At 47.8% G+C, this 13,779-nt stretch overlaps 1 protein-coding gene across 2 annotated transcripts in view; it reads right to left on the bottom strand.

Annotated features, from left to right (window-relative positions):
• Positions 1-7,746: 7,746 nt before the first annotated feature.
• Positions 7,747-13,779, bottom strand: part of LOC119460647 (uncharacterized) — a 47,660-nt gene continuing 41,627 nt past the window's right edge. The window contains exons 12-14 of one of the 2 annotated variants that reach the window (XM_037721685.2): positions 11,194-11,268; positions 9,167-9,260; positions 7,747-7,984 (exon numbers count right to left, since the gene is read on the bottom strand). In XM_037721685.2, the coding sequence (XP_037577613.1) occupies positions 7,916-7,984; positions 9,167-9,260; positions 11,194-11,268 (238 nt within the window). In that variant the 3' untranslated portion in view covers positions 7,747-7,915. The remainder of the gene's footprint in view (positions 7,985-9,166; positions 9,261-11,193; positions 11,269-13,779) is intronic. The other variant, XM_037721686.2, reaches the window with a different exon arrangement.

Below are 13,779 nucleotides of genomic sequence, written 5' to 3' on the forward strand. Positions count from 1 at the left end.
ACCATCTCCAGATTTTCTGATTCAAAATTGTGCTTTTTGTCACTGAGAATGATCTCGTACGCTGAGAAGGAACGCCCGACAGCGGTGAACACCTTAAAAAGTGAATTATAAGCAAAACAAAAGCCGCGTGCACATCGCATTTTTCTTTCTTCTTTCGCTCTTCACTCTCCTTTCCCCTGACGGCTCTCCACGGTTTCGCATTCGCCAACCACTCGCGCAATGTCGGCGCGTCGGTGTATGCTGGCTGGCGCGTCTCATTTCAATGCTGCTAGCAATTGTTTTCTGGGAGTTGGTTGAAATAAAGGACTAGGTTGAACCCCATAGAGTTCTGAACAGTCAATTTGCCCGGTAACATGAATAACGGTCTCTAACTGCACTCGAAAGCGAAACTTGAGGCTAAATAGTGTTCATATAGGCGCCGATACTGAAAGTAGGCATTTAGGCACAAACGCCAAAATGGACATTTATAGGCACTACTAAAACACTATAAAAGCCCTTCTTAGCCTCTAATTCACGCTCGTATATCAAAGTGGGGCGATAGGAGCGCAAGGAACAAAAAAGGCATTTGCCTAAAATCCGGTTTCTACGAGTCATGACATAGGAATGGTAACTCAAGTCCTCGTGCACAGCGAGCCTGACAGTCGACTGTGCGACTTGGAGCTCCTTTGCAATGGCCCGCATTGACTTCCCTTGGTCGTCACTCACGATGACTTGCAGCCGCCGAAGAAAATCGAGGGTTCTGACGACGTCTGACCGCTGACTGTGCTTATTCCTTTTCGCCACAGAACGCATCAGTTCTGTCCACACCTTGTAAACGAAAGACTTCGCTACGTTCATAAAGGTGGCAATTTCCAAGTCGCTGAGGTGTGCGGCCAGGTCGACGAGGACTACATGGCGTTTCATTTCCTGCGTCAAACTCTACACTTCCATATTTGAACAAACTGCGCAGTATGAATTATAAGGGGTCAAACAGCAAGAAGCCGCACGCCTAGATAGATATGATGAGCCTGCTGGTGTCTATGGCGATAAGGAATAACGAATAGTGACTCACAGAACGGGTCGTATGGATGGCGCACCGGGCTTCCCTCGGCTCTTATTGACACCAAACAGAAACCTTCAAGTGCAACTCGCGTCCTTCTTGCTGACTGCGAACAGATCGATTTGTGTCCCGGCGTGAAACTTGCTTCCGGGAGAAATCTCCGCTCGGCGCAGCTCGGCGGGATATCTTCAAAGCTCAGAAAGATGATGATGATGACCTTAACGAAGCCACGCAATTGTGCGCTCGTGCCTGCCCGTGTGCAGAGAGCGGCCGTAGTGGGTAAGCGCCACGGATGAGGATCAAGCAAGCAAGCGGCCGCAGCGGTATAGAAGCAGCTGCAGAGCGAGCTTCCTTTTGAGGCTTCACGGCAAATCCGATCCTCCTGTTTTCCCCACTGCTTCTGGCACCGGGATTAGCCTGCCGCCGCAGCGAGACGCCGATGACAAGCAGAGGCGGCTTCTTCGTCGTTTCTCGGGAAGCAACGGACGGAGCAGCCACGTCCTTGTTCAGTTAAGGCTCAGATGGGCAGCACAGCCTCGACGACGCGCTCAGCTCTCGCCGGCTGGCTTCCGTCTCGCCGACGAACGCGGCGCCGTAAGGACCCCATCGTCCTTGTGTTTCGGACCCACACATGTCACACCAGTATGGACTCTTTCCTCGCCGTCAAGTCCGACCACACCAACAACACGCTTCGCAGGCATCGCGCCACGGCCATCGAAACGTACCTCGCTTGCACACTGGCCAGCCACGACGCCGCGATTATGGAGCGAAGCCTCGACCTCTTGCTCACGTGCCCCGCCTGCATGAGTGAGCTGTGCACCCTGACGGCGGCAAAGAGCGAAGCTCTGTTCAGGCTCGTCCTGTTCAGCTTCTACACGCCGCCGTCGGCGCCGCTGCACGTTCCCTACACGATCACGTTCGAAGCCGTGCTGAAACGAGCCACCAAGGCGTACCTGCCCTGCTTCTATGGCGGCACGTGCGGCCTGGTGGACTTCCCGTGCGTGAGTCTCGGTCTGTGCGGCTGCATCTTGCGACCCCTGTACACAGCCATCTACTACAGCAACCTGGAACTGCTCAAGCTTCTCCTGCGCTACGGCGCCGAGGTGCAACCTCGGGACGCCTGCCGCTGTGGCGACCGGTACATGATGCACCCGCTGATCAGGGTGTACGAGTCACTCAGCACCACTCGCCGGCATCCTGCTCTGCTGGCGAAGGACGATGCTCACCCGGGAGACTTTGTGAGGTGTCACCAGCTTGCGATGCTTGTGATGCCGGCCGACTTGGTTGTCCTCAGTGAGACTTGTGTCAATTTCGCTCGCCTCGTAACACCAGCGGACGAGTGCGAGACCTTACTTCGAGCTAAAGGCAGCCTGCAGCACCTGTGTAGGCTGCGACTGCGAGCTTGGCTGTCCAGGCTCCGAGCGATGCCGGCGGCAGTGGAGCGGTTACCTCTGCCGCGGAAGTTGCAGAGGTACATTTTGTATGAAAGCTTCGAAGAGTGCTTGTGAACTCATGAGCTCCGCGTAAGCCGATTTCTTTTCTTGTCTTTTGTTCATTTTTAAGTTATTATCAGATGCTTTTGAAGTGTACTTCGAGTGGGAGGGCTCAAAACGTTTGCGGAGGCTAAAAGACGAGGAGGGGGGGTTCAGGCGGAGCCGGGACCCTCGTTTCCAAAGACCGGGGTGCTGTGGCGCCCTCTGTTCTACGCAGACTCTCGCGGGGATGCACTGAAGGAGCTGCTACGTGACGTGTCGTGTTTCCGTGTGTTTCATTGCTGACGCTCGAAAGGCGTCTATATGGAAGGAGGCAATTAATAGGATTATTGCGCTTATTCGTGGGCTCGGTTTTAACGGGCGATATTCCTTTGTGCAGCGATCACACAGTTGAAGATCTGAAAGCTGGGCAAGTTGGTACCTGATCATATTCATACTGTGGGTTGCACATCAAACACAGGGACGAAAAAAAAAAAAAAGACTATACGAGACGAGCGCAAAATAAGGACATTTTGCGGTCGTGTCGTCTAGCCCTGTCCTTCGTCCGTTTGTTTCATGCGCAACCGAAGGTATGAGTTTGATCGCACAGTTGGCGTATATATTGGGTTTGTCCTGCGTAAGCATAACGGAAGCTGAAGGTTGTGGGAGCTGAGCCCTCCCGTTTCCGAAAACCTGGTGCACTCAAGTCCCTCCTGGCCCCCCTACCAAAACCCCTGAAGCGTTGGTTCGGCCCATGTGTTACTCATCTTGCTAATGCACATACTGACGCCGATTTACGCGATGAGTAAACGGATATGCGCAGATGGGCTTTCGCGCAAAGGAATGGTAAACGCCATTACAGTGTCACCGCATAAGCACGTACATTAGCATGGGTAGTTATATGTCGAGCCATCGCTTTCCAGAGAAGTGAGCGGACCTGGTTGCGCCAACATTGTAGCGGCTGGCTTACCTTTCTTTCAGAAGAAATCTGCACATATCCATTTATTCATCGCGTGAATCGGCGTCAGATAGTGCCCTAGCTGCATAACGCACGGGCTGACACTGATTTACGCGATTAATATATGCGCAGATGGGTCCTCGCGCGCAAGAGAAAAAGTAGGCGCCCGTTACAATGTCGTGGCAGCCGTGTCTACTCACTTCTCTGGAAAGCGATGGCTCGATGGATACATCACTACCCATGCTAATGCTAGAGCGTATACTCTGGCTAGGGGATTGATATGTATGCGCTGAACTAGCGCTTTCCAGAGAAGTGATTGGACCTGGCGGTGGTGACATTGTAACGGGCTGTAAGGTTATCTTATCTTTTTTTTATGTCTTTCGGCAGAGCCAATGTGCGCATATGCATTTATTCATGGCGTGAATCTGCTTCAGCACGTGTACTACAGCATGCGCGGTGAGTGATGTATGCGCCATACCAGCGCTTTCGAGAGAAATGAGTGGACACTGCTGCGCTGACATAGTAACGGGCTATGGGCTTATCTTTTACAGCGAAGCTGCTAGCTGCTAAGGAATACATTGTTGCGCTAACAGGAGACAAAAGACTTGGAAAAGTAAGACCCGACCTATCGTTTCGTATTTTTTTTTTTTTTTCCCCTGTTAGCGAAACAATGTATTCCTCAGATCTCGACCACCTCGCCCAGCAACAAGTTGTGTTAGCCTCTAGTTGGTATTTTTCGTGTCCGCGTCCGTTAGCAAGAATGTCGGCCGATCCCGGAGGTATTGCAATACCGGGCCGACCAGGCTTCACGGCTTCACGCACTCAGCAAAGTGAAGCAAAAAGTGCATACATGCTTTGGAATCATGCATGCAACATGCGGGACAGCATTCGTTTCAATAAAAACAAGCATCCTAATCACATATTTGATGACTAGCCCGCGAGAAATTCATGAGGGCGTTCTATGCTGCGTCTCGGATGCATGAGTATACGTCGTGATGGTTTCAATATCGGGCTTCTGTACTAGAGGTCCCGTGTTCGAAGCCTGCCTTCGAACATTTTTAATAATAAAATAAATGTTTATTACACCGTACTTTGTTGAAAACGACGAGTTTACAATGTCACGAAGCCGTTTGAAGAGTAAAGGACGAGGCTTAGGCAAATCCATGTACAGCTGCGGCGGAAAAATATTAGCACAAGTGACCGGAGCAGGGAAACTGCGGTACGCGGCGCTACGGTTCCCGTGCACACTGCTATCTAAATTAGTGCCAGATGATTCGTGTTTCAAAGAGCCTGGCACTCTCGTTTTAATCGTGCTAGGGAACAACAGCGTCGCGTGCCGCAATTTATGTGCTCGGGTCATCGGTCACTTATGCTAATCTCTTCCCGCTGCAGCTGTACTTCCCATGCTGACTGAGCCGCCCCTGTTACCGTTGCAGCACTGCAATGGGTAGGCCACGCAGAGCTGGGGCGCCCGAGGAACCACATCAGGGACCATAAAGCACTACCATTACTCTAAACTAATAAAGCATTTCAAACAGCCATCAGCAGGCGTAGTGGCTTTGCAACAGCTTCGCTGGACATCCACTTTGGCAGGACCGGGATGGCAAGACAATTTTCTTTTTTTTTTCTTTTTTTTTTTCGCGATGTGCTGATTGGCTGGGGAACAGCGCGAAAAGACAAGAAGGGGAACATAAACCAGCGCTGGCGTGTGTTCCCCTTCTTGTTGAAATTTCGTCTTTTCGCGCTTTTCCCCTGTCGAGTATGTACCGACTAGTCCAAGCCTCTACGGTGCTGATTGGCTTTCGCGGGGGAAAAAGGTAATCTTAAAATGTTAAGTCGCTGACTTCTCTGGAATGCGTTGACTCGGCGCATACATCACTATCCAGGCCAATGCAAGCGTTGCCGGCTATACTCGCGATGAATAAACGGATATGCGCAGTTTGGTGATCGCGGAAAAAAGTGGTAAGCCAATTCCATTAGAATGTCGGCTCAGCCAGGTCCACTCGCGCCTATGGAAAACGCTGGCTCACCGCATGCATCACATCTCCATGCTAATGCAAGTGTTTCCGCCTATTCACGCGATGAACAAACGAAACGCTGAGATTGGCGTTTACGAAAAAAAAAAAAATATGCGCATCCCGTGCACTCATTGTGGGAATCGATGTAAGTGAAGCTTTGTGCTGTTTGCTTTGATTGACGATAATGAATGGGGATGTTCACGGCGAATGTTAATTTCTTCAACGTTTAGTGCAATACGAGGGTGGTTGAGTTGACGTTATAAACGTTACCTTGTGCGTACCTCTGCTGTTTGCGTTACATGTACAGCGAGACGCGTTTGCTTGAGGCGTTGTTGCACACCATTGTTCATAACCTCCGAGAAGGTTAGCTTTGTCATGTCCTCATACGACACTTCGCATCGTATCAGAAGTGTTAAACCACGATTGGATTATGAGGCACACTGTATATAGTGGCGGACTCCTGATTATTTAAATTTGACCCCATGGGGTTCTTTATGGTGCACCATAAATGTTAGTACGTGAGCGCTCTTGTATTTCGCCCCGGTCGCTACGCGGCCTGCTGCAGTCGGGATCGAACCCCCGAGCTCAGCAATGCCATAGCCTCAATGCTACCGCGGCGGGCGCAGAAGTGTTGATTTCACGCGCGGCCGCTTCCGCGCATTTAGTGCCGCCTAGACGCTACAGTGCTTTGCCTCTGCGCGCCCTGCGGCAGTTGTCCGCATAACAAGTTTGCATGACGTTTATTTTCCAGAAAAACTTTATCCGGTTTGGATACGCAACTGCTCTTGCCTTCTTTCGTCGCCTTTTTCTCTCTGGGAGCTCTGAACCACCTCCCGAAGCGGCGTGCAAGACAATAGCATCAGCAGCAAGGAGCAGTGGCAGTAGTTAGAAGTAGTATAGTACTGTATAATAGTAGTAGAACAGTCTAAGAAAGAGACATAGAACGCTTCGCTTTCAATGAATGGAGTAGATCCAACGAGTTGGAATCTACGTGTATATATATATATATATATATATATATATATATATATATATATATATATACAGTGAATCTTTGTGTGAGTGAGTAAAGAGTCGAAACACGAGTGCACGCACGCACGCAAGCGCGGGCGCACAGACATTCTACCGAGCCCTTTGTTAAGCGGAGTTGCGAACTACTAGTGAGCACGACGGACGCACGTAGCGCAATTCGCATTCATTTTTTTCCCGCAAGAAGCGTTTACTTCTGCCTCCGCGCGCGTTGGTGTGCTGTGCTGCTCAGCTCCGCCGCAGAAGATCAACTGCGGGCAGTCCAGCGGGGCGACGCCGCCGCCACAGCAGCCAGAGCCCAAGTGGCACACGCCTAGGCAGGGTGAAGCCTTATAACTTACCGAACAAAAATAAAGTTTTTACCTATACCTACCTACACGATAGAATCCTGGGAGGCCTTACTGCGTTTATAGTACGAGTACGTCACCGAGGCTTTCTATACCTGTATTCAATGCATACCACTGGGTACGCAGTACTCAACGCGAAATCATCAGCCAAGCTCTAGCTGCCTTCGGGATCCAGGATAGAGGCGCTGCAGAGGAAGACCATCCTCTGCGGCATTAATTGACTGGTGGAAATAAATGTTATTTCTCCCTCTCTCTCTTAAGCGCTGGATTTTATTCAACGTATGAGGTGTTGTCTGAGAGGCGCCGAACAACAACTGCACCAGCAACGGGGTTTGTGGGGAGGAAAAAGCGTTTATAGTACGTCACCGAGGCTTTCTATACCTGTATTCAATGCATACCACTGGGTACGCAGTACTCATCGTACATGACAGCGTCACCTTCGCAGCGCATGTCTACGCAGGGGCAATAGAAAAACCGACATTTTTGTATTCTCTGTTCTCGTTGAATTCATAATTTCTTACCCACCGTGGCTTTGGCGTTGCGCTGCTAAGCCCGAGGGCGCGGGATCGAATCCCGGCTGCGGCGGCCGCACGGGGGCGAAATGCAAAAAACGCCCGTGTACCGTGCATTGGGTGCACGTTAAAGAGCCCCATGTGGTCAAAATTAATCCGGAATCCCCTACTACAGCGTGCCTCATAATCATATCGTAATATTGGCACGTAAAACCCCAGATTTATTATTATTTTTTTTTGCATCATATCTCACAAAATGCTGTACCAGCTCTCTGAATTCACGCAGTATCAGGAACACGTGGTGGAACAATCCCGGCCGTGTAAGTCGTTCGGCAACCGTCATCGAATTAAGTCGTCGAAGTGCCAACACATCGCAGATAATTCTCAAGCTTTATTGACAAGTGCGCGGAAGATTGTTGCGAGCATGATAAAGAACGAGGAAACGACGATAACGCTACTAGGCACTCAGATGATGATAGTCCGTGGATGAAGCATTGAGATGGCGGGCAGATGTATAGGCCTCGTAATAGCAGACGTGCTTCAGGAAATGTGACTTGCGTGAGCGTGCATCGCGCATTCCGTTATCCAGACCAGGAACCGGGCCACGGCCTGAAAAGAGACAGCGCCAGAGTCACGTTGTGACAGGTACGTTGATCGCGTAAACATAATTTTTTTTTATTATTGTTTGTTTAGCGGCTTGCTGAAGCTACAGGATTTCAGGGACAGTGCAGATGTTCCGTGTCCCACTTTGCTTGTCAGTATACCAGGTGTACTTTTGTTTAGACTATACAACTTTTTAAATTGCTTGTAGCAGATATAGGAAGTCTATTCCTTGAACTGGATTGCTTGAAGCGGCGTACATTATGTGCACAATAGATAAGAATGCATAATTGACTAATTAAAGAAATTAAATCTGTTTAGCTAATTACTTTAAGGCACATATTGAAATTTACTCATTCTAGCCGGTTAGTTTCCCAGACATACCCACTTGGAACGAATTCTGAGGATGGCAACGGTTCCGAGATATGCGCCGACAAACTTGCGCTAAAAAATGCACTGTTGCTTCCAGTTACATTAAAAAAAGAAGCACCATTTGACTGCATCGAAGTGTGAACGTAACTGAAACGCCAATATATTTTGTCGTACACTTTCGGAATGAATGTCTCGAAACTGGCGTCATCTTCATAATTCGTTCCAAGTGGGCACGCCTTGCGAACACATCGGCTACAGTTCGTAAATTGCAATATGTGCCATAAATAGCGATGTAAAAACGTAATTGGTGATAATTTGTTAATTAGTCGATCATGCACTTCGATTGCTCGCTCTAGTAATGCCAGCCTATTTGATTAATCCAACTCAATTGACTAGAACTGTGCTATCTGCCACCGGCGATTCCTAAAAGTACTGTATATTCTTTGTATGTGGCGCGTAGATGGAGGGAGATGCTTTGAGCTCGTATACACTTGAGTCACAAGCTTCGAGCGGTTTATTTGCAACTCGCATGCACAGTTGGCAAAAAATATTCTGTATTCACTCGAGATGTTTGAGAAGTCTACATCATGTTTCGTCCGACGATGAAGAAAGAGAAAAGGGACATGCTGAGTTTATTGAGGAGCTCTAAATTTAAACTGGCTGATCACCTGGCGCGCTATACTCCAGGTGCTGGGTATACCATTGTGATCGCTCTCGCTCTCTCACGCACACACACGCACGCATGGATGTCCGCGCACACCATTGACAGGCTTTCGTTAAGGCCTGCACGTATATTATGACGTGTAGAAAAGCTCTTACCCATGACGCCTGTATGATAAACAGAACGGTGCAGGCAGCTGCAGGGCCACTGACATCAGCCACGTAAGCAGAAAACAACGACGCTGCGAGACCTCTGAGGGGGAGAAAAGAAAGCGCATATACGCTTCAAGATTTGGGAAGCGGCGTGACAGTTTTACACGACATAAGTAACTGAAAGTGCTGGTGCAACGCAACAGCTCAAAGACGAAGCAAGCAAGCAATCAGGTATCAGATAACTATAGTCCTCCTCCTCTGCTTCTCAAGGGGGCCGTCAAAAATGCAGACAAGGCGGACAAGCGAAGTGCCTGTTGATTGGGTTTGCATGCTTTTGCTACTCCCAACAGGCACTTAACAACAACAAAAACAACAACGACAATGACGACGACAACAACAACAAAGAATACAACAAGTCAGATGCAGTGGAATCTCGTTGATATGATATTCACGGGAACCGGGGAATAAAACGGATCATCCGAGAAATGTATTGTCTAAAGCAAGCTTCAAAAAGTATGAAAATAGGCGTACTCCGTGACAAACTGAATAGCAAAGGTTCGTGTGGTGTCGAGAGACAAAACACGTTATATAATGCGGGGCAGCATCACTCGACGCCACACGAACCGCAGCCAACGCACTTTTATTCAGCAACGTTCAAATATATCGTCAGTTTCCACTGAGCTGTACTCTTTTCAATGTCCGCTAATAATTTCTTCTGAAAGTTAAAAAAAAAAATAAAATAAGCCGCTGTTTCCTAACTCAACTGAGCAGCGGCGCACTGCCTCAACAGCGTTTTACCACAGGCGGCGCGCCGCGTACGTTTTTCCTCCAGTGTGGTTGGAGCTTAACACGTTGTTCGTGAGTTCTTGTAATGTTATTAAAGCTAGTATACTGGAATATAAAGCTACGAGTTCTAGAAATACCAGTAAAAGCCCACTTATGCAGTCGTATTATCCAATTTCAGGTGAAAACGCGATCGACATAACCGTATGAAAATACATTACTCCTATGGGAAGTTGGCCGAAAAAAAAAAAAAAAAAAACACGCCTCAAAACGTGAGCACAATCGTATCAACGAGATGCCAGTGTATAATAGGCACGCTCGTAGAAGCCGTCCCCAAAACGTTGCAGTCCTTCCTTTGTAAAGGATAGCGAAGTGTTCAAATGAAACCATGCAACACTTGCGTTGTCTGGGGTACTTTAATGATTCTTTAATGTTGCTCGTCCAAATATGCGACGTCAACAGGAATCACACTTAGACGGAGGCCGCGGGACGGGAACGTATGTCCGTGCCACTATTACAATGGCATGGTTTGAGACATTTTGCGTAGTCAGAACTTGCCCGTACGCGTCCTCTGGGGCTGTTGGGCGTGAAATTTGATGTCAACACTGAAACGACTATAACTACATTCACTGCAATTCCGTGTAAAAGACAGCAAACGTGCCAACGCGCTTCATGGAAAGTACACCGATACAGCTCTTGTTCATTCACACAGCGTTCGCCCACCGGTCACATACACCGCGGAATTAAGCACAGAACACACTTATTTTGCTGGGAGCGAAATGCAACAATGCCCGTGTACCCTGCATTTGGTGCACGTTAAAGAACCCCAGGTGGCCAGAATTATTTCTGCGCCGCCAACTACGGCGGTCCTCATAATCAGATCTTGATTTCGGCACGTAAAACTTCAGAATTGATTAACACGATTTGCTATCTACATTGTGAAAGTATAAACACGCTCGTCCTGCGTCATTGCTTTTTGTGTTGCCGTCGTTTTCCTGGCTGATTTAAAGAATGCATCAATTCCAACTCTCCCAGCTTTCCACCTTACTAAACTATATACAGGCACGATGTGCTAATGCGGTGACTTCATAAGTAATGCTGTTGTGCAGGAACGCTGCAAAACTTCAATTTTTAATGGTATATAGCGTGTCACGTGAGCCATAACGCAGCGACGTTCTTTGTTTTGCTCGTAGCAAGTCATCCGAGTGTCACTGCGTAATTATAAAGTGCCCTTCTAGGATCGAACGTACCCCAGTTGGTAGGCAGCGTATGAAACGGCGACTGCTGCCGTGATAGTCCATAAATCGCTGGATTGATTACGCCACCTGTCAAAACACAAGAAGATAAACACATGCTGGAAATGATTATCCTCAGTCGTGATGCTGTTCGCGCTCCTTTTTTTTGGATACCCCAAGTTTGTAAGTTCTGTCGGTATACGAGTACATATGGGTTTCTGTTGCACCTTTCAAATGAAAAGTGGTGCAGGACAGAGGGACACAGAAAAGACTAGGACGAGCGCTTTTCTGTGTCCCTCTGTCCTGCTTCGCGCTGCACCACTTAACATTATGGAAAACCAACTAGCCGATCGAAACCACTACACTTCTAAGTTTCAATTGAAGTTCGCGGTGTTGAAAATCGTGCGCTTAGACTAAATAGCCTAGTACTAAGCCCCGCAAAATGACGAAAGCGTCTGCTCTTTGACGTGAAAACGATTCGAAATAAGATCTTTGTACAACAGACGTTAATATACAAAAGATCTAGACAAAAAGAAAAAGAAAATGTAGCGCGCGCTTTAATTTGTTCATTTCTGCGCTGTGAACTCCTTCTGCCTCGAAACCAAAGCTTAAAAAAAAAAAGTTTCGCTGCAGCGACACTAGATGTTTGAAGCTCTACTATGTGTGATTTTGCGCACTGAAACACCCCTTTGAATTGAGAAAAATTTGTAGTTATAAGCTACACCGTTATCATAAACGGTAAAGTGACAGAGCAGAATGAACAATACAAATAAGTCCGTGACAACCGCATAGGCGTACTAATAGAATGCTAAACCATTCACTGGCTTAAACTGCTTCCAAAGAAACCAGGCAATTTGAACGTAGACATCTCAATTTGAAAAAAAAAAGAAAAAAAACCTAATGGTTACGTATATATAGTTAACGCACTATATATGTTTAATCTGCGCTAGAGATGAATGGCAAATATTGTCGGATAATGACGATATACAGAACGCTAGTCTTTCTGAAACACCAGTATTAGACCTGCAGATATTTTGCACAGGATTGTACTTTTACTGCTTCTTTTTTAATCAATATATTATTGTCACGGATACGGGATACCGACAATGGCCTCAACCGCTTTATATTCAATTTTGCTAAATAATGTGTTTTGTTCTGTTCTCTGTAAGGCAAAGAAAATTCAGGCAGATCGAACCCGTTGTTTGGGAATGTTTATCGCCGTTAATGCGATTAGCATTCAAGTGGTGGTGCACATGTAACTTCGTGGTAGCGAGATCCGTTTTAAAAGTCAATAGAAGTGAAAGAGCCACCGTCGAAACGCGTCGATCATGTATGAGCAGTCTATAGGCACCGGGCGCGGGATGAATTTGGACCGGTGGCGCCTTCATGTGGCGGCGCTGCGAATGTAATGGCATGTGGCGGCCGGGCCGCGCGCAGCAGGCGCTGCCGTGAAACCAAGTCTGATCAAACATGTTGCGTTTTTGGGTGCTCCAACAGTTACTGAACATGACTGAAGCTGGTTAGGCCATTCAATTCAATCGTTGTTCCTCGCGGCATCGCGTTTTTCAGGCGGAAAGTCTGTATATGTGCGTTCTGTAGGCAACAGCGCGTACAGTGCTCAGCAATTGAAACGCGATACTCGAATCGTATGGTTGCCAGCGCTTTTTGCACTGTATGTAAGCGGTGGGGACACCAAACTGGTGCATTGTGGTGTAGAGTGAAAGTGAGAACCTTCGTAACGCATTATATATGACTGCATTTGGTCCCACGGCGCTCACCGGTGGCACGACAAGGGAAAAAAAAAAAAAAACGGCGGCAGCCGCGCGCTGCCAGCGCTTCAATCGCTGGGCACTGTACATTTCCGACACTGATTTGCCATGGTCTAGTTGCTCTAACGTTAATAAAACAGCCGTTCATACGCAAGAGCAACGTGTCCCACTTGCCTGTCTTAGCCTCCGCAGTGTAACGGCTCCGCGGAGCTTGGGCACCGAAGGCGAACACTCAGATTCGTAGTCATTTTGCCGTCTTATCAGTGTATCAGTGTTCCTTTTAATGTACATTTTCCTTCCTAGCAATTCCGAAATCAGGTTGCGTCCTGCACATGACTGTGCTCTGCATTGACGGCGAACGCCAACGCAGTGATGTATTCACACTAGCCGCCACCGACGGCTCCCGTCACGGTAAGCTATTTAAAATGGGCCGTGACTGAAGATTGGGCTAGTTTATAAGCAATTAAGAATAGGGAGACATTGCAAAGAAAAAAGAACTACAACGGACAGAGAACGGGAACTTACTGACACATGTGCGATCGGCGAAGCAGCTCAAGAAACAGAATAAGGAAGACGTATGTCTCCTTTTTTTTTTTCTGTCCATAATATTTGTGTCATTCACATATTTCAATGATTAAATACGCGGTAATGTTAAAGCGCAAAGTAAAATAACATTTAGAATATAACTGCTGGAGTTCCACGTCTTAGCTTGCCGCGGTGAGCTCCGTTCGTGTGGTGCATTTGCATCGCAATTTGCGCTCGTTTTCTGCTTTATATACTACCTGATGCCACGAATGTGATCTGCCTCGTACAAGTGACTACCTTTCTCAAA

This window comes from Dermacentor silvarum, chromosome 8, assembly GCF_013339745.2.
Source record: "Dermacentor silvarum isolate Dsil-2018 chromosome 8, BIME_Dsil_1.4, whole genome shotgun sequence".
Lineage (NCBI taxonomy): Eukaryota > Metazoa > Arthropoda > Arachnida > Ixodida > Ixodidae > Dermacentor > Dermacentor silvarum.